Raw genomic sequence first — 22,543 nt, forward strand, 5'->3', positions numbered from 1 at the left:
ACTTGAACCACAAACACATATGGCAATAGGTGTTCGTGAACGGGATTTTCATTTAATGTTAGACACCTAAGTAAAAAATATAAATGAACTGGCTTTAAAAAAAAAGAAATTCAGATGAGTTTCTTGCCGGTTCTTCTCAATTGAATCTGTACACTGAACTGTTCGGCAGGTAAAAAATATTAATACAAAAAATATGACTTTCATAAGCGGCTAAAATGTCCGACAAGAATAAATTATTTTTGCTTTGATTTCATTTGAACTCCTAGTGATGCTCTCAGATTAAAATCGTTTCCGTCAGGCAGGAGTTGGCCTGCCGCTCCTTAACTCCTGCGGGTTTGGAGTGCTATCTGCACTCGTTATCGTGCGATGAAGGACACACAGTTTATGATGGATGGTGCGGAAAAAAAAGAACGATGATCTTACTTTTCATCAAGGGTTCCAGGTTCGGAAGCATGGTACGTTAAGTCTCATTAGAATAGTAGGAAAAAGAGGGGGGGGGGAGAGAACAACGCCAGGTTCCGGATTAAATTCGCTGGACATGGTTAGATTGCGACGCCCGTGATGCAATGAAATAAAATAGAAATTACTTTATTCAAATAAACTTCTCGAATAGTCATAGTTTTTTTTAATCCATCGTGTACGAGCAGAAACTTGCGTGATGCTCTTTTAAATAATCGTCGTAACTATTTTTAAGTCTAAACGTGTGGATCCAAATTACCACTAATGTATTAAGGTCAAAATATTAAATATACAATAAGTTTAAATCAGTCGTTATGATTTGAGCAGACTCGTGCCTACAAGCAGCACTTATCCACGACTATCATGAATGAGTCAGCAATCACTATGCTGGACCATACTTTAATTACCCGGCCCACCACTCCGCCATATATCTCGCCATATAATAAAGAAGATAAGAACAAAATAGAAGAACACGTCTGCGAAATACTTGTTTAATTTGAAATACAATTAATATAATAAATATGTAAATTATTATTATTTAGCATTAATATGCCTTTTTTATTTCCCTAGTCCATTCTTGCGCCATCTACCATTTTCTGTCTTCTCTCCTCTACCCAAAGGTTGGAAGAGATTGCTTAAGCGATAAGACCGCCTTTTGTACCTTATTACTTATTACTTGTTTGTTTAATTGTTTGTCTTTCTGGTGCAATAAAGTGTTAATAAATAAATAAAAAATACATTTTTTTCATCACATTCGCCGATAATTAATTAACGGTAGCACACAGCATTCCGATTCTTGATTCCAAAACTTTTGCAATATAAACACAAGGCGAGCCGGTAGAGAGACCGGTTTATATTAACTTTATATTATATTTACGTATAATAAAATCGTAACGGATAATATCGAAACCGTATAATAAATATTTATATTTGATATCACTAAATAAAACCGACTTTTATTTTATAAATTACGAGTATAAATGTGATAAATATGCAGTTCCAGACTTCTCCGTTTGCGCAATTTTCATAAAAACATGTACAAAGTTTTTGCATCACGTATTATTATAATGATACTTGTAGCTCATGCCGGTAGAATGGTTTTATAGAAAAGAATCATCATAAGTCCAATGGTAGACATGTTTCCAAAGGCTCACACACGATCTTCAGACCTCTTTTATTTTCGGAGTATTTTTTTTTTAGTATGATAATGGAATGACGCACCCGCCTGCGCTAACAGTTTACGCTGGCGGGGCACTAGTGGAGGATGATGAATGAATGAATTACGTATATCATTTTTTTAAACGATGGTTTCCAGGGGGGACCGCGTGGAGGTCGACCTGCCATGGTACATTGCTAGCAATGGGGTTATCAATCCACATTACTAACAATACCCTTCCCCCCGTTTGTATAAGTGTTTTCTATGTATATAACCCTGTTATTAAACGCTAAATGATGAATTTATTTCAATTGAAGTCAATCCGCAACGAAAGTAAATTTACACGTTGGGACCGGTACAACGTGGGCACTTTAATTGAAATAAATCTAGAGGTTTAATAATGTCTACCTCAAATGACTATATACTAAAAACATATTAAAAAAATAATATACGTAATTAACAATAAAAAAAATGCCGGTACCTATGTGAGAAATAAGATTTTTGCAGTCTCGCCGTGATATATCCATAATTATTACAAATTCATCATTTAGCATGTATGCTTAAATCTTTAAAACTGCGCAACGGATTTTGAAGCATTTTTTTTATGTATTAGGGTTATATACACCCGTGCGAAAACACTTAGTTCACAAACAAAAAAACTTGGGGGGAAGGGATTGTTAGTAATGTGGATTGATAACCCCATTGCTAGCAATGTACTATGTCAGGTCGACCTCCACGCGGTCCCCCCTGGAAACCATCGTGTTAAATTTCTGGTGAATTTGTCACGATCATCTTATCATCCCCCATGGGCTACATTTTTCCATTGTCAACCACTAAAAAAAATCCCCCTCCGATTGATCCCCCTGACTTAAAACATGTTTATCTTATCATCTGTCAAGCGGGAGTTGGCCTTCAGCCGCTCTATATATCCTTCCACGGGTTTGGAATACCACGCCAGCGTAAACCGTTAGCGCAGGCGGGTGCACCATTCCATTATCATCCGTAAAAAATTGCCGGTCCCTATGTGAGAAATAAAATGTTTTAATGCGCTTCAATGTTAAATGCAGTCTCGCCGTGATATATCCATTATGTTTCATAATTCAACCACGGCAATTTGCAGGAACCTTGCGGTGACCGTATTGCGCAAGGTGATTGTAAACAAACCCGTGCGTTTTGTTAGTTAATGCACTGTCATGTGTACCGATCGATGACGTCACGACCTCGCGGTATAATTTTTTTATATAAAAAAAAACAAAATCACTAAAACGTACCTAACAAAGTATAACCCTACTACAAAACTCCTTGCAACTGAAATACACCATTACATAGCAACTCTCAAATAATACCGACGGAGACTTTGTGTAAAGTCAGCTCTATCTCACCTATTTCTATTCTAGAGCAGCTTGAATTACAGAAAAAAATATGAATACAAAAAACTTGACGTTCATAAGCGGCTAAAATGTCCTACTTGAATATATGTACATTTGAAAAGTATCTGTGTTAACATCCCTAGTCCAGTTACCACACAAGCTTTGCTTAGCTTAGGACTAGATGGCGCTGTGTGAATTGTCCAAGGATATTATTATTAACTAACTTTTGTCCGCGGCTTCGCTCGCGTTAATTTATCCTCTTAGGGGTGGAATTTATCAAAATCCTTTCTTAAGGGATGCCTACGTCATAGTAGCTTTATGCACGCAAAGTCTCAGTCCGTTCGGTTTAATATTTAATAATGACAGTTTCATACAAACTTTCACCCCCTATTTTATCCCCTTGGGGGTAGAATTAATCAAAATCCTTTCTTAGCGGATGCCTACGTCATAACATCTACCTGCATGCCAAATTTCAGTCCGATCCGTCCAGTGGTTTGGGCTGTGCGTTGATAGATCACTATGTCAGTCAGTCACCTTTGAGTTATATATATTTAGATAGATTTGATTAACCTGTTTCAGTTTATGGATTCATACATGGCAGTAATATAGGACATGATATGACACCCTAGTCATCCGCAATACCAACCAGTTACCACTTACCATCAAGTATACCTTCTACTTGTATTTTAATTACATTATTCAAAATCAAAAATCATATTAGCATTTATTATAATTTTAATTTTTTCCCTACCGTCCAGTTCAGTATATAGATCCAATTGAAAATAAGTGGAACTCAATTGAATATTTTATTTATTATTAGTTGTTTTTAAAAGCCAGTATATTTAGCCCGTATATAGGTGTCTATGTCTAACATTAAATGAAAATCCCGTGCATGAACAACTATTGCCATGTACGCTCGTCATTCAAGTAATCGTTTAGTGAGTAATAGGCTTTGCTCAGTAAATATGATTTATGATAGATTAGAAAATAATAACTAATATAAGATAGAATAGAATAGAAAATCATTTATTCAAATAAACTTACATTGAAACACTTTTGAATTGTCATTACATTTTTTTAATCTACCGCTCATTCGGAAAGCTGTCTCATCACAAGAAGAACGGGTGTACCGTACGAAAACTGGGTGAGTAGGTAGTTGTGCTATAAAATATACACAAATAATTACTATACATTTTTATCGTTTCGTAAATCATACAGCGATTCGTTACATCGATTTAGCTGAATAATAATTATTTCTAAATCTATTTCTATAACAAAAAACGAACTATTATTAGTTTATCAAAACCAGTTCTAATAATACGTTCGTTACGAACTTGTATTAGGTTTTATATAACTACGAAACCAGTTTCCAATCCAATTCACCCAATAAATCGACGAATTGACATAAATGCAATTTGTTTTGTATGGTTGGTATTTATGTATAACATGTTCTATGATTAATGATCGTAATGGAATACTTGTTAGACGTGTATGTTCTATTGAAACCGTCTGCGATATATTTTTGGATACTTCTTTCGGACTAGTCTAATACTGTTGGCCGCAGCTGGCCTTTACAGCTTCACCGGACTATAGGGGGCGAGAGCAGATGGTATTCCAAACCCGCGGAAGGATATATAGAGCGGCTGAAGGCCAACTCCCGCTTGACAGATTCGACTTTACTCTTAGGGCACCGCTAGCCGTAATTTCGATCCCTGTTTTAATAGGAAGGGGGATCAATCGGAGGGGGATTTTTTTTTAGTGGTTGACAATGGAAAATGCACCCGCCTGCGCTAACGGTTTACGCTGGAGGGGCACCAGTGGAGGATGATAAGATGAACATGAGGTCAGGTCAGTTAGCCCATCGTAACAAATTCACCAGGAATTCATCACAATGGTTTCCAGGGGGAACCTGCTGAACCGATGTTGCTAATTCTGTCTTTGTTGTGTTTGTTATTATCAGTAAAATGGTAATTACATTTGAAAATTCATAGTTAAGATCAATCTGTCGGGTGAGCTTGTTTGTTATAACAATGGGGGGAGGGGGAAAGGGGATTCTAGGGGACTCTATTGCTATCAATGTACCATGTCGAGTTGACCTCCACGCGGTTCCCACTAGAAACCATCGTGATAAATCCCTGGTGGATGGAGTTATGACGGGCTAACTGACCTTACCTCATGCTCATCGTCGTCCACTGGTGCCCCGCCAGCGTAAACCGTTAGCGCAGGCGATGGCACCATTTCATTATCATCCATAAAAAATATAACAATGGATTTGAGCTACATAATCATTAGTTCGTAATCCAAGTGGGCCAATGTGGATCATCTAAACATTGCACGGCGCTGACCTTCATCCGAGCTCCGTCCGTGGTGGGGTCACGATCAGAACAAGTGTGCCGTGACATCCCACGTGTCGAAATATCAGAGACACGTTTGTTTCGGCAATCTCATTATATCTTTTACTAGCTTCTCGCCCCGGCTTCGCATGGGTGTACATGTATTATATATATAACCTTCCTCTAGAATCACTCTATCTATTAATAAAAATCGCTTCAAAATCCGTTGCATACTTTTAAGGATTTAAGCATACATAGGGACAGACAATGACAGCGACTTTATTATATACTATGTAACGATAGCATAGGGGACAAATTAGTTCATAAACAATGACTACACCAAAAGAATTTCAAACACGCTGCAGACCCTTAAGAAACTTAATAAGTTTTGCAACTAGGAGGGTAAAGATACTCTGAAAAACTCCATATTATAGTCTCTCAAGAAAACCTTGGCAATCTTAAGTGTTGGAGGAAATTCGCTGTAGACTGTCACGATGAGAATAGCCGGTGTTTTAGATGCTGTGATGACGATTCTCATATTTAAACCACACTGGCCGTTTGCCATCATGCGAGCTGGGATCACTTTGGATATTTACTATAAAAAAAATAGAAATTTTTTCTGACTCGCCATTTGGCCCACCTTCTTATGGTTTTGTAATGAACTTATTTATATGAAATTTGAGAACGTTTGACCGCTACAAATAATAATAGTGATACAAGCTCAAATAGTGCCTATTCTCTATTAACTTGACACTTATGGTGTTTCAGACTGCGAACCCAGATGGACCAGGGGGGTAAGGGGATTGTTAGTAATGTGGACTGATGATCTCATTGCTAACAATGTACCATGTCAGGTTGACCTCCACGCGGTTCCCCCTGGAAACCATCGTGATAAATTACTGGTGAATTTGTCAAGCCTGACCTCATGCTCATTTTATCATCCTCCACTGGTGCTCCGCCAGTGTAAACCATTAGCGCAGGCGGGTGCACCAATCCATTATCATCAATTAAAAAAAAACCCAGATGGACCGCTGCAGGTACAACTTGGTAAAATGGGGTTTTATTGACCTGTCCTTTGTGTCCAACATCCTGCACAAACGAAGATCTAAAAATGCGACAGAATACGCAAAAGTCGTCCCAACATTCCGGGGAAAATACATTTAGTTGCCATTGAAACGAAAGAAGGCGTCCATAGGCTACGGTAACCGTTTATCATCAGATAGGCCGTATGCTTGTTTACCAACGTAGTACCATAAAACTGCACTCCAATCCGTATACGTAGTATTTGAACCCAATCAATCATAGTGATGCAAAAGAAATCCCAAGCTAATTTATAACGTTTTAATTGAACTAAGCAGAACTAGTGTTTTGGGTACTACACTACTAATTGGTAGAAAAAACAAATATATTTTTGAAAATACGCACACAGAAAACACTGAGATTAACAAAAACAATCATACTCATGAATACAATAGTCATGCACCATGCGAGAAATCAAACCCGCGGCCATCGTAAGGCGGTGTGCTAAACTAAACCATCGAGAACGCTTGTTTAGCATCACTTATGATTCTGTATTGCACTTAGGATTATGTATCTTGACATATTCTTACCGTCAGTTGAACAATGAACTCTTTTTTCACCTTGGTAACGATACATGATAATGATTTTTTTTATACATTTGATAAACTATATTGCATAACACATAGGTGTGTAACGCTTACGTCAGTTGAAGATAGTCGTTCAAGGTCCAGCGTACTCGGTTACGATGCTGACCTACGATGATTTGAGTACGCGTTTATTAATTACTGGTACATTTGACGGCCTCTGTGGTCCAGTGGTTTCGCACACCGCCGCACCTCCGATGGTCGCGGGTTCGATTCCTCGCAGGGTAAAAACATTTATATACATGAGTATACAAATGTTTTTACCGTAGAACTACTTAAACGCAAAAGTAACTTTTGAAACCAAAATACAATATTGCAAGTTTTAGTCTACATCAAAATGTAAAATCGTGGGAAGAGAAGTTTTAGACATAATGCAAAAGTATATTTGAAGATGCGAGAGTAATATTTAATGCGAGAGTGCAACTTCCAGGTCTTCAAGAACCTCTCAAAACCTGGAAATTGCACTCTAGAAAACTTGTACTCTAAGAAACTTTTGAGGCGCTATAGAAAGTTAAGACGTAACAACAACTTCTGAGATGCGAAAGCAAATTTCAGAATACGAGACTGTTAAAACTCAAACGCGATGCATAAATTCTAAAATTACTTTTAAGATGCACCAAGAACTTACAATATCCCCGCTGATAAGAATGTATAGTATTCGCTGTATATGGAACCAATACAGAACCTATTTAAGGATGTTACAGTCTAACATCTTCTACACACGCGATATATACCCATGTGCGGCCAGTCTATAAGTGAACCTCATTGGATATTACAGTCTAACATCTTCTGCACGCGCGATATATACCCGTGTGTGGCCAGTCTATAAGTGAGCCTCATTGGATGTTACAGTCTAACATCTTCTGCACCGCGATATATACCCATGTGCGGCCAGTTTATAAGTGAACCTAATTGGATGTTACAGTCTAACATCTTCTGTACGAGCGATATATACCCATGTGCGGCCAGTTTATAAGTGAACCTCATTGGATGTTACAGTCTAACATCTTCTGCACACGCGATATATACCCGTGTGCGGCCAGCCTATAAGTGAACCTCATTGGATGTTACAGTCTAACATCTTCTGCACGCGCGATATATACCCGTGTGTGGCCAGTCTATAAGTGAGCCTCATTGGATGTTACAGTCTAACATCTTCTGCACCGCGATATATACCCACGGCCGAATATATACAGTCTAACATCTTCTACACACGCGATATATACCCGTGTGCGGCCAGTCTATAAGTGAACCTAATTGGATGTTACAGTCTAACATCTTCTCGATATATACCCGTGTACGGCCAGTCTATAAGTGAACCTAATTGGATAGTCTTCTGTACGAGCGATATATACCCATGTGCGGCCAGTTTATAAGTGAACCTAATTGGATGTTACAGTCTAACATCTTCTGCACACGCGATATATACCCATGTGCGGCAGCCTATAATTTTAGTGTCCACTTAGACATTTCGCAAACATCCAGTTGAGATGGGACTATTGTTGGCCGAGATTGCACCGTTTTGTCTCGCTTGCGTATCATTGTAATGTAATATTAATGACATTAACATCAAGGTTCTTATTGTAATGTACGCGGACGGACTGAAATCACGACATCGCTGTACAATAAATGCTAACATTAGAGCAAAATTTTTGGAACATTAAGTATTGCAATGTCTGAACGCTAAATTATAGAGTATGGAGGCATGACCTTAAGGAGTTTCAAGATTCATGAGGAGTATCGTGTATATGTTTGTTATTATATTTATTGAGTTAGTAACTTAGTATACATAGATGTCAACCTATTATAAGGTAACAAGTAACTTGTTTTGTTAATGAAAATAAAAGTACTAGTTGAGCCAACAAACGTTGTTTAGCAATATAAATTAAAATCGCTATTAAAAAATAGGGGTTGATGGTAGAAGCGTGAAAATTTAGGGTAGTATGTATTTTAATGCCAAATATTTATTTATCTATATGTATATATTTATTTCCGTTTTTGAAACATTTTTCTGATGCTTCGCTTCTATTGGTCGTAGCATAATGTTATATACCTTAAAACCTTACTCGATAAATTGACTATTCCTCACAAAAATATTTTTTTAAATTCGAACCAGTAGTTCTTGAGATTAACGCGTTAAAACAAACAAACTCTTCAGCTATAGAATATTAGTATAAATTAATCACATTTGGTCAAATAAGATTAATTGGCCACAAATATCATTATAGATCTTAATGCTGTTTAGCCTTGAAAGGGTAACAAAAATTAAAACATACTTTCGAAATAATATTATTAAAATGAATATATACGAAGCATGTTATTGCCAAACCTCATGCGGCTTCCGCATATCATCAAGTATGTAAAAGAGGGTCTATATAAAACTTTGCTCATCCTCATTTGAATTGCTGTCGCGAATAACATGATTGGATATTTTCGCAATGAAATATGTGAATTTTATGTATAATGAAGCATTGAATGACCTTACTTAGCTTTGGTATTTAGCAATTTATATTCCGGGCACATTTACCCGGATTTGTTTTATTTATTTATTTAATTAACACAATATAAACTTACAGCTAATTGCCAACACGTTTATATTTTAAAACTATTTATACTACTTAAAATTATACGATGATAAAAATATTCTTATTTTAGTAATTATGAAAGGCAAGGCTTCTATATAAACGTCAGCATCTTGGACTTTACCTAAAAATAAATTTAATAATTGCAATGCTCTCATAGTGGGAGAATTGCTAGGGTGGCTTATGCGTACCGACGCGGTTGCAATAATCTTTTATAGATAATCTTACTAATATTGTAATTGCAAAAGCTTGTGTGTATGGATGGACGTTGAGCACAATAGATCTATGTAGGTCGCAGTGCTACAGGTGCTACACATCTGACAATAGCCCAAACAACCCAATAAAAAAAAAATGGATGGATGTTATGTTAGACACTTCAAAATGCACGCAAAAATTACTAAACGGATTTTTTATGAAACTTTACAGTAATACAGCTCATGCATCAGAATAACATATATTATTCTGATAAAATATGTGAATTTTATGTATAATGAAGCATTGAATGACCTTACTTAAACTGGTACTTAGGAATTTATATAATAAATATTAGGTAACAAATAATCTTAACGATATTATAAACGCGAAACCTTTCAGTATGGATGGATCTTTGTTACTCTTTCACGCAAACAAGTAAATAAAGTTTCACGTGTAAATCCGTACTGACAGACTTTGATGAAAGTTTACAGTAATATTTACAGTACATCAGAATGTCACATAGGCTATAAATTTCATGCGGATGAAACCGCGCGAACATCTAGTATCCAATAATCACAATAATATTTTATATTCGATAAAATTCAAAATATTTCATGTAGGTCTATTACAGACTCTTATGATATATCAAATCTATGATCAATTCGAAATGCTTTCGAGACGAGAAGAACACACACAGATATTGACATGAAACTCAGCTCGATTCTTTTAAAAAAAAACTATATAAAAGAGCAACACGCAAATTTTTTGCTCATTCTCTTTGTGATGAGACAACTTTACGAATGAGCGGTAGATTTAAAAAAATGTGACGACTATTCAAAAGTGCTTCAATGTAAGTTTTGAATAAATGATTTTCTATTCTATTCTATTGTTTCAAATAAATGTTTACAATAATACAGATTCATTTTTAAATTCAAATTTCGGATAATAGTCTGACCACCAGCATATGCAGCATATTGCAAAAGTGTAATGTAAAATAATAATGTCAAATCTACCATTAGCAAGGTAATTAATTAATTAGTAATTAATTACGCGAATATATTTGAAATCCGCAATACATTTGCGTCACACAATGACAGGAATTAGGGCTCGGTGTTTACAATCACTAAACGATAATTATAAATCGATCGGTAATCGAAACTATCGGTATTCTGTACACACCAACTTGCGTATTATACAGGACGTTTACGTCACAATACAGACATACGCAATACTAAATGGAACGGTGACGTGCATACAGATATAGGGTACGTATCCTTACGAATATTATAAATGCGATAGCCACTGTCTGTCTGTCTCCTTTTAAGTTAAGACTGACCGATTGAAATAACATTTGGTACACATCCGATACACTATCCGAGTGTAAACCCTGAGAAAGGACTACTACTTTTTAATGCGAAAAAAGGGTTCTAAGGGGTTGAAAGGGTAGATGAAATTTCAATTTATTATTAAATTTAAATTTCATTTCCCCTTTCAATTAATTATTAAAGTGCACCGCCTTATTATCTCTGATCAACGCGACGGTTGACTGGTAGAGAATGCCATCAGGCATTAAGTCCGCCATGTATACATTTTTGTGTGCAAAAGAATAAATAAATAAATAAATAAATGAAAGTTGGTATGAAAGTATTGCGTTTTTAAAGCTATAAGCTTGAAACGAATTTTTAGGCTGTTGATTAAATATATCTAATTAAATATGACCTTCAAAGTTTGTAAAAATTGGTCTAATTTTAATGCGAAAAAGGTTTGTAAGGACAATCCTTATTTCGCATTAAAATTACTTTAATTTTTTTATTTTCAAACCCGTTATTACTGTCATCATATCACTATCATATAAGTAAAGCGAGATTATTATAAACCAATTAGTTCTAGTACTAGTGATGTACCGATCGTTAAAATGTGTAACTATCAGTCGATGTACAATAAACACATCCATAAAAGTTCCACATTTTTCTACAAATATCGCTTAAATACTCGTTGTTACCCTTGTTACTAACAGAAAGAGTCCTTTTTGTTAGTAACACCTAACAAATTACTTAACCGATTGGCTAATAATTAATTATTATTATAAGGCCTTCAGCAAGGTGTACCGACGATCTGGTCAAGATCGCTGGAAGGCATTGGATGCGAGCAGCGCAGGTCCGATCGTCGTGGAGATCTTTGGGGGAGGCCTATGTCCAGCAGTGGATGTCTTCCCGATTGCTATGATGATGATGATGATGATGATTATAAACTCTTAGATATATTGATATTAAACTCATTCACTCTTATCATTCATATCGTTCTACCACTCATATCATTCTCTCTTCAATGTTAAAAATACGTAAATACACATTTAGAAAATTAATGCATAAGAATTTACTGTAATCATGTTTTATGAATTAGTACTGCTTTCTGTATTTAGAACTCTACATCCCGCGGATTCTGCGGTGAAGTCAGATAAATAGTGTCCCATGAGTTATTTTAGGACTTGATTGATATTATTCCAGTACTACTCGATAGATTTGTATTATTTTGTTTAATTCCGCTACAATTGAGCGGAATTAAACAAAATAATACAAATCCACCGAGTAGTGAAATGGACTTCCGCAAAATAACACCTAATTCGATTAAATCGTCATAGTCGTAGAATACTGACAGATCTGACTATAAATATAGATCCATATACTCTACGACTACGACGAAATATTCTTTCAGTAGTTTTTATGTAAACATTAAAGTCCTATCTTGACAAAGCTTCCTACTTATAATATTACCAGCTGTGCCAGACGTTTCATACGTATGAAAATTTATAGCCTGTGTTAACCTGATGCTATAAGCTATAAGGCATCCATACTCATAAACTTTCACGTTTATAATTTTATCAAGATATAGTAATATCGAGATTGTTAGTAATGTGGACTCATGACCCCATTGCTAGCAATATAATATGTTAGGTTGACCTCCACGCGGTTCCCCCTGGAAACCATCGTGATAAATTCCTGGTAAATTTGTCACGATGGGCTAACTGACCTGACCTCATGTTCATCTTATCATCTTCCACTGGTGCCCCGCCAGCGTAAACCGTTAGCGCAGGCGGAAGCACCAATCCATTATCATCCCTTAAAAAAAAAAAAAAAATATATATATATAACGAAAAGGTTAGTCGACATCACAGAAGATCGAAGAGCTGGCAGCTACCTCGGACAAAGAATTAGTCTAGCTATTCAAAGAGGGAACGCTGCCAGTATCTTCGGAACGTTGCCTAAAGGGACCCCTTTTAATAATATATTTTAGTCATCATATTATATATTTTTTAAGCTTTTTAATTTTAGGTTCTTATTGTACAATTAGGTTATGTAAATACTAGTATTAAATCCTTTATATATATAATATATAACATTTAATCGTGTAAAAGTTCGTCTCAATATCCTTAAAAAATATCGGATACGGATACGGATTTTTGGTCTCGGATATCCGCGGATATTTAAATAAATATCAATAATTAAGTTTTTATAAATAAATAATTATTTATTTATTTAAAAAAAATTAATGCACAAATACAAAAAAATAAACAAAGGTGCATATGACGGACGCACCATAAGGCATTTTCTCCCAGTCGACCATAGAGCAAACAGAGATTAGTGGGTGATTTAAGTAAACATAATATGTACGGATACGAATGTCCGTCACATCACTAGTTTGAACTTAGAAGCCTATGGTTTTACGTTCAAAGTTTATCTAATAACTGTCAGTGAAGGTGCGTCAGTGTCATCTTAGCTATTATAAGTAAATAATTGTATGTTATTTGCAATCTGTATTTACTAAGTAAGGTCGTACAAGACAAAGTCGGTTTAGGTACACTACTAAAAACTCAAGTACGGCTGGACCGATTGTTATGATCTTAGACTTATTGGGTTTTTTTTTATGATAATGAATGATAAAATGGTACCCGCCTGCGGTAACGGTTAAAGTTAGTGCTCATCTTATCTCACCCTCCATTGTTGCCCCGCCACCGTAAACCGGTAGCGCAGGGCGAAGCCGGAGCGAGTAGCTAGTATTTATATAAGAATAATCATCATCTTAGTCCGGAAGACGTCCACTGCTGAACAAAGGCCTCCCCTAAAGTTCTCCACGACGATCGATCCTGCGCTCCCATCCAATGCCTTCCAGCGATCTTAACCAGATCGTCGGTCCACCTTGTTGGAGGCCTTCCCACGCTGCGTCTTCCGGTCCGAGGTCGCCACTCAAGGACTTTACTGCGCCAACGGCCAACTGTCCTACGAGCTATGTGCCCTGCCCATTGCCACTTCAGTTTTGCAATTCTTCGGGATTTTCAATTCCAGTAAGAATAATATTAGGTCATAAATAATAGTGAATACGTCATTATAACTCAAACATACGGTAACTTCTATTTCTCTATCATACAGTCACATTGTTTTGGGTTTAAAGTTTTCCACGTGGTCAATAGTAATGAAATAATTGAATCTGCGGTTTCGTATTTATTTCAAACAAACAAGGAAAGTCGTTTTTGTTATTTTTAACCACAGACCAATTAGAACGGTATTATGTAATTTTTTTATGATGGCGAGTCATCTGTGATGTCATTAAACTGACTTATACACTAACAACGTAGTGTAGTCTTAGAATAGAATTTACATAATTGTAAATTCTATTCTAAGACTGCACTAATGAATGATTTATCTATTTATAACATATATCTTGTGACAACACTGGTGTTTTTTTTGTATTATAATGGAGTGGTGCACCCGCCTGCGCTAAAGGCTTCGCTGGCGGGGACCAGTGGAAGATGATAAGATGAGCATGAGGTTAGGTCAGTTAGCCCATCGTGACAAATTCATCAGTAATTTACCACGATAGTTTCCAGGGGGAACCGCGTGGAGGTCAACCTGACATGGTACATTGCTAGCAATGAGATCATCAGTCCACATTACTAACAATCCCCTTTCCCCCCCAACACTGGTGTTTCAGGCGTCCATAGGCTGCGATAACCGTTTACCATCAGATGGGCCGTACGCTTGTTTGCCACCTATTGGTATAAAAAAAAAAGTAACATCAGGACCGGTGACATAGTGCATGCGCAGAGCCATCATCACAGCGATATGGCCCAGATTTTAAGAATTGTTTATTAAGATATTTTGTAATAAATTGATTTAACCTACAATTTGTAGCACACTCATATCTCATCGTTAAAATAATAAACAAACAGGTTGTAAAGCCTAATTCTGGCGGTAGAAATAAGTCCGGAGCCGTCCAAGTATTACGTAAGCAGATTTATTACAATAATTTACCCCCATCCCCCTTGTCAGCAAAAGTAAGCAAAATCTTAGCACCTTCCCTCATGATTAGAATAGAATAATATTTATTACTATCACACATCACAACACAACAATGACGATGCTCACAGCAAGATATAAATTATTATAACATATAAATAGAAATAATAAATACAATACAAATAATTAAGAGAAAAAAAAAATGAAATAAAAAAAAAGCGAACTAGAAAATCAAACAAAAGAAAATAATATATATAAACACATATACCAAAAACAATGATAAAAATGAAAAAAAAAATGCGTATCCACCACTGCGGAGCATCGTCACCGCGTCACTGTGTACTGATGTGTGTGTAAGGGGCCCATCTCAGCATTATGCCATGACAAAAGCCACGACGCTGATTTTCATTTAAATTTTTTGATTATGGAAACATTTTTCAATTAAAGTATTGTAATTTTAAACAGAGTGAGGGTTGCCATTCGTGTAAAAAAACAGTAAATAACTACCAATGACGTAATCATCATTTAGACTCCCTACCCCCCATATCATCGAAAATAAGCAAACAAAGACTATAGTCCGCCGCACCGCCACCCTATAGTGCCTCCCCCAACCCCCCTTGAATGCTTACGTAATACTTGAACGGCCCCATATCTCACCGTTCGAAAAATAAACAAACAGGCTGTCAAGTCTAATCCTGGCGGTAGAAATGAGTCAGACGTGAATGGCAAACAAGCCTGACGATAATCGTCGCCTATAACTTGAATAGCATTAAGGACGAGTCCTTAATGCCAGTTCTTCTCAATTGGATCTATATATCGAACTGGACGGTAGGGAAAAAATAAAATTTTAATGTAAAAATTTGACGTTCATAAGCGGCTAAAATGTCCTACATGAATAAATGATTTTTGAATTTTGAATTCTTATGCGTCGTCATTGATACCATTAAGGGCATTCTTTTTTCGGTCTACTCTAATGCTGTTTGCCACAGCTGGCCTTTACCGCATCATCGGACGATAGGGGGCGAATGCAGATGGCACTCCAGACTAGCGGGAAGACTTATGAAGACGTTGAAGGCAAACTCCGCCGACGGATACGAGTTTAGTCTGAGGGCACCGCTAGGGGTTCGAACCTCGGTTTAGGGCTTAGGCCGTCGTAATTTCGATCCCCGTTTGAATTGGACGGGGGATATATCGGAGGAGTCTAAAGTCATGTAATTTCACTGCCTAATCTGCACACTACAACCAAAGCAAGCTGCTTAGCGGGTGGAATAGAAGACTGAGGTACCAGCGAGGTTTTGTGCTTGCCACAATATACCTTTGATAAATATGATTAAAAAATGACTCATACAAATTTGTATAACGTTCTCCAATCCATACGAGGTATGCATATCAATTGGTCCATTGTTTTAAGTTACAATAACACTAAACTTTATACTCTTTCCCGAGGAGATAAAAACCATCGCTCCTAAGAATATCCTTCAATTCTTGTCCCTGGCGGGTCTAGGTAGCGAATTTGGAAAAAGGGCGAGTAATAGATCGATGTAGGTCGCAGTGCTACAGGTGCTACAAACATCTGATAATAGCCCAAACAACCCAATAAATAAAATAAAAAAAAACAGTAAAGTTATTATGTGACCTATTTCTGTCTATAAATATTACAATAATAACAATGTATATATATAATACCAGTTATTTAATACAATACTTGTCCTACTTTCCCATAGATAAATAGCGTATAAACATGTATAAAAATAAATATAATTAAGTGTTTGTATTTTCAAATTAACAGTTTTTCACTTGCACATCAGTTATAAGGTAATTAATTTTGTTTTTCTGTCTGTTCGTTTGTTCTTGCTAATCTCTGAAACGGCTGGACCGATTTTGACGGGAGTTTCACTTGTAGCAGACATTATTAGAAGTAACTTAGACTACTTTTGTTATAAAAAAAAATATTTTAATTAAAAGTAAAAGTAAAATTCCACGTAGACTAAATCGCCAGACAACAATAGTACTTCTTTTTGTAATTCATTTAAAAAATGCAATGTTAAATCAAATATAACATATAACTCAAATAATCAAAAACTATGCAAAGTTAAATCAAATATATAAATCCGTTTAAAAATTACTATAATACTCATAAATACATATATTTGCAATGTGTAAGGAATCGAACCCGCGACCGTCGGAAGTAAAGAGGTGTGCCAAACCGCTAAACCAGGCGAAGCCGTCGAAAGCTTAACTAGACAAGGAAAATCATCACTATAACGAGTTCTCAGAAACATTTGGCATACTCGTATTGTCTTCACATCATCTGTACTTAGAAATTACATCAGTAACAGTTAATCATATTTGGCAGTGGGTTTTTTTTGTAATGACTTAGATGACTCATGCCACAGCTTCGGGAATCGGGAATAGTAATATAGACTCGATAATTGCCTGCTAAAAACGGAATTTTTGCATCATTATTACATAGCCTAAATGTTTAAAACTATGCAACGGACTTTGAAGCCGTTCTTTTAATAGATAGAGTGATTCAAGAGGAAGGTGCAAAGCCGGGGTGGATAGTTAGTAAATCATAAAATATGATTGCATCTGCCATCTATTACGGCATCCAAGTTTTCTGATTATTATTGTAATCTATTTATTCATTTTTTAATACTACTACGGTGACAAACAAGCATACGGCCCATCTGATGGTAAACGGTTACCGTAGCCTATGGACGCCCGAAACAACAGGGGTTATTACGTGCTGACCCTTAAGAAACATTAATATATCCTTCTTGAAAAACCCCATGTCGTAGTCTCGTGAGAAAACCTCGGCAGGTAGTTCATTTCACAATCTAATGTACGCGGGAGTAATCTCCTCACATATTACAATTATTGTAAGTAATATCTATAATTGACTTTTTCATGTATCTTCTCATAAAAGCATGCAGTTGAATTCTTCCAACTCGAGTTGGCAGAATTCAACGGGTAAAAAACTTTGTAGCCTATATTCTACTCTGATGTATATAAAGTTTCATTAAAATCCATTTCACTAGTATTTGCTTGAAAGAGTAACGAACAATCAACCATCCACACTTACAAACTTCCGGGTTTGTATTAGTAAGATATATTTCTTACTGTACATCTTTCAGACAAGCTGTGGTCTGAGCCTATTCGTATTATTAAAAAATTATTATAAAAAAAAAAATTATAAAAAAGTATATATATTAAAAAATTATTATAAAAAAATATTATTAAAAAAATAACCTGTAACATAGATCAATTTTGTTACTAAATGTATTTCTCCGCATTGCGGTATGTTTCAAGGCAAAGCACAATATGTTATCTATTCTTTGGCTACATTATCCTTATTCTCAAAACAATATAAAACAAAGTCAATGTCCGAGTCAGTCTGTTTTACCTCTTACTTCTTAGCCATGCCGCTTTTTTTAATGGATGATAAATTTATTGTTGAACCCGCCTGCGCTAACGGATTACGTTGGCGGGGCACCAGTGGAGGATGATACGCGGGTGTATCGTCCTCCACTGGTGCCCCGCCAACGTCCCGATTGTGAAATAAACTACCTGCCGAAGATTTATATTATGATGAATATGAGATCTGATCTTTGGACGGTTTGGACTTGGATGGGTGATAAATTTATTGGTAAGCACGCCTGGGTTAACGGTTTATTCTGACGGGGCACCAGTCACCAATGTACCATGTCAGGTTGACCTCCACGCGGTTCCCCCTGGAAACCGTCGTGATAAATTCTTGGTGAATATGTCACGATGGGCTAACTGACCTGGCCTCATGCTCATCTTATCATCCTCCACTGGCGCCCCGCCAGCGTATGCCGTTAGCGCAGGCGGGTGCTCTATTCCATTACCATCCATAAAAAAAACCTAAAAGGGAGTCAAGTGTGAGCCGCATTTACCACTCAGTACATTTTTGTACGCCAGTACGTAGTACGGGCGGGTATGCACGCGTTGTGCAGTTTTCACCATTATTATTGCATAACTTTGTACATGATTTCACTGCACGCACGTGCCGCAGACATTCATTAATGTGGGACTTTGGAATCGGAATTACATACTCAACAGACTGGCCACGTCTGCTATATACAAACATACACTCTATATATATATAAACACTAGCTCTACCCGCGACTTCGTCCGTGTGGAATTTAACTTTATTTTTCTAAAAAAAGTCTCAGCCCGATCGGTTTGAAATTGACAAAGTTTCATACAAATTTTCATCCCCTATTTTATCCCCTTGGGGGTAGAATTAATCAAAATCCTTTCTTAGCCGATGCCTACGTCATAACATCTACCTGCATGCCAAATTTCAACCCGATCCGTCCAGTGGTTTGGGCTGTGCGTTGATAGATCACTACGTCAGTCACCTTTGAGTTATATATATATATATATATATATATATATAGACTAGCCATTAGTTGTATCTTCATGTTGGTGGATTTAAAATAAGTAAAATATCTAAAATAAAAGTAGTCTAACATACCTACTCGTTACAACGGTCCTGCCTTATAAGAGATGAACAAGGACAAACAGAGAGACAGACAATTTTTTAATTTATTTTTTATCTAAGTACCATATATGCATTACCATACCATATACCTTCATATGCACTTACTGTAAAGCTGATATATAGAGCATGTTGCCGATGGCAACCTTTTTGATAGTTTTTATGTTTTTTATATATATTTGAATTTTATATTTCGACGTTTTGTTTTTATATACCGTTTGCTTTCTTATGCCATATTGTCTTTATATTTTTGCTAGCGAGCTGATTACACTTATTTTACCTCACCTAGGAATGTGTCTCATTTTTAACCAGCCTTAATACAGTCCGTAACATTGTGTATATAATGTATGACATATAGCATTTAAGCTGTAGGATCTTTTATATTCAAAATGTAATTATTTAAATGGAAATAAGGTGTCATCTCTGTATACCAAGTGGTGACAAACTCCTACATACATGAACAATACCACTGGCATCACAAAATACATGTAACTCCTGTGATAGGTGATTGAACATTCATTTGTTTTCATAAGTATAATTATTATTTGTATTGTTGTTTTCTATGAACATTATGTGTGAGTTTAGGGTTACTATTATTATTATATTGTTATTAAATTCATACTAAAGCATTTAGTAAATATTAGAAGTGTAATTGATTCAAGAATGTAGTAAAAAAGATTATTGTATGTAAAGTAAAAAGGCCATTTGATTTCAAATGCAATATTTTATTAGGAATGTAAAAGTTTCAACTACTTATTATTAGCTACTATTATTTACTTTTCACTTTGGTTACTGCTGGCAAACTAACAGGGAGAGACAGCTGCTGATGGTTGAAATATATGAAGAACAGCAAGAAATGTGAACAACAGTATACGGATATCATTAATGGGAACAAATCAGGGTATGAAGGTGGTGGTACTATAACTACTGAAGCAACTGTCATGAAGACCATACCCAGGAAAGAGAAGAAGAAATTCACACTCAAAAGGTTGACCAAAACAGAATTCTCATTTTCCGCACCCTGTACAGCCTTTGCCAAACGTTTCGCATTGAAAAATGAGAAAAAACCTGCATTTGGCTGTGCTAACTTAATTGATATGCTGTAGAAGCATATATAGATGACATGTGTGGCCACAAAAGGGATTAACAAGCCATCTTTCAAGAGTAGAGGCAGCATACTGAAGGAAGATACGAGTAGAAACCAAAAACACATGAAAGGATCTTCGGGGAAGTGCATGGCGACCGGTATAGCCACTAGGAGTATACTTTTCTCATGTACTTGAAAGGAAAATAGGAAAAATGCAAGTGAAACATTAATAAGCGATAGGACAAATTTTTTCTTGTTAATTCGGAAGAACAAGTCTAAACAAGAGGGGAGTGCAACCGCCGCTGTCGAGACCAAACACATCTGTGCCATATCCTCATTTGTGTAAACTGTTTTAAGTTTAACAAATACATTAATAAAACACCACACATTAGAAACTTTGTCCTCAAAAACACCTCTTTTCAAGGGAAACACTCGGTGCACCACTTGGAATATATCCTTCCAAGACTTCGTAAAAGGAAACCAAATTAGAATAAAACAGGTTATCACTGCCACAGCTAATTTGTTGAAATTATTAATAATATGCTTAATCCGACCTTTAGGATGCAAACCTATGAAGCATTTACGTAACAAATAACAGAATAATGGCAATGCATGATACAACTCCATCTGTTTATAGTTTAGGGCCAGAACAAAAAATATGGTCGCTAATATATCATTCTCTATGGCCACTATAAAAAATGCAGCCCACAAGAACAACCCTAAAGACACACAGTTGTACTGAAAATGCCCATGATCTATAAGAATCAAGCCGGGATACAACAGAAATATTATAGTCGCAATGTCCATTCTCTTGAACACATTTTTCTGATCTTTGGGCTTCACTCTCTCTCCATCTATGCATAAACAGAGTACAGCTGTAACATAGAAATACAAATCACTGAGGAAAACTGTCCACCTCATGAATGTTTTGTGAGCATCACCTTCATAACCTCTCGAAGCAAATAGTCTCACTGATTCTGGGTCAATCCATTCCGCCACCAAGCCCATCAACAAACTGTGGTACGCCGTGAGCGGCGGGTAATCCAAACCCCAGTACTGGAGGTCGTTTTGCGTGGTATTGTGATACCAATTCTTAACCTGCAAATGCACAGTTATCTCTTGCCAATGTCGCTGCGCTTCATAATCTCCAAACATCGGCGGTTTTTTCTGACCGGAATACGGGTAGGCTGCTACACACCACCGCACAAGTAGGGCGAGGAACACGCCAGGAAGCAGAGCATCCTTCGTGACATTGAATCTATCCGGATCCGATTTTCTGGACATTACGTCAAAACTATGCTCATTTAACCTTAATACGAGTGATATTCATTCATAAAACTAATTTCTAAATGCAGCGGTAAGCAACGCGATAGTGTAATTTGACAGTACTTACGACGTGAACGGCGTCCAATTCCTTGGTGAGCTTTTCCTTCAAATATCCCTCCGTGTACACCATATTCGTCAATTAAAATCCATACAAAGCGGAAAATTATTGCACTGGTCACTATTTTAATTCACCTCTCACCGCGAATTTACGTAAACTAATAGTTTCCTGACACTGTGTATAGGAATTTTTTTTTTCGAAAGCGAGAAAACGAGAAAGTAGTACAGACTCGAAAGTGAACTTGAAATTGCGGTCGCCGAACTGACGAATTTCATACCGGATGAGTTCCGATGATTATAAGTCGACCAATATAAATTTCACAGTTTTGTTAGAATTTCGCTTCTATGTATAGTTTTTAAAATTTTGTTGGGTAATCATGACCTTGACCAGTAAACGCAGAGAACTGCAGAAAGTGGCAGTAACTCACTCATTCATTCATTTTCATTTGCTTTACGCAATTTTCAATTACTTTGCTGTGCCTGATTTACAAC

The 22,543-nt window shown here is 36.4% G+C and overlaps 2 protein-coding genes across 2 annotated transcripts in view; both read right to left on the bottom strand.

Moving 5' to 3' along the window:
- LOC131848900 (bolA-like protein 2) overlaps positions 1 to 22,441 on the bottom strand; it is a 42,017-nt gene extending 19,576 nt beyond the window's left edge. The window contains exon 1 of the mRNA XM_059198860.1: positions 22,062 to 22,441. Within this exon, the coding sequence (XP_059054843.1) occupies positions 22,062 to 22,124 (63 nt within the window). The 5' untranslated portion in view covers positions 22,125 to 22,441. The remainder of the gene's footprint in view (positions 1 to 22,061) is intronic.
- On the bottom strand, positions 20,310 to 22,049 carry LOC131848892 (dolichyl pyrophosphate Man9GlcNAc2 alpha-1,3-glucosyltransferase). Its single transcript, XM_059198852.1, has one exon. The coding sequence runs from the start codon at positions 21,950 to 21,952 to the stop codon at positions 20,351 to 20,353; it is 1,602 nt and encodes a 533-aa protein (XP_059054835.1). The 5' UTR covers positions 21,953 to 22,049; the 3' UTR covers positions 20,310 to 20,350.
- Positions 22,442 to 22,543: the final 102 nt, after the last annotated feature.

Source organism: Achroia grisella, unplaced genomic scaffold (assembly GCF_030625045.1).
Source record: "Achroia grisella isolate CSIRO2021 unplaced genomic scaffold, CSIRO_AGI_Agris_v1 utg598, whole genome shotgun sequence".
NCBI lineage: Eukaryota > Metazoa > Arthropoda > Insecta > Lepidoptera > Pyralidae > Achroia > Achroia grisella.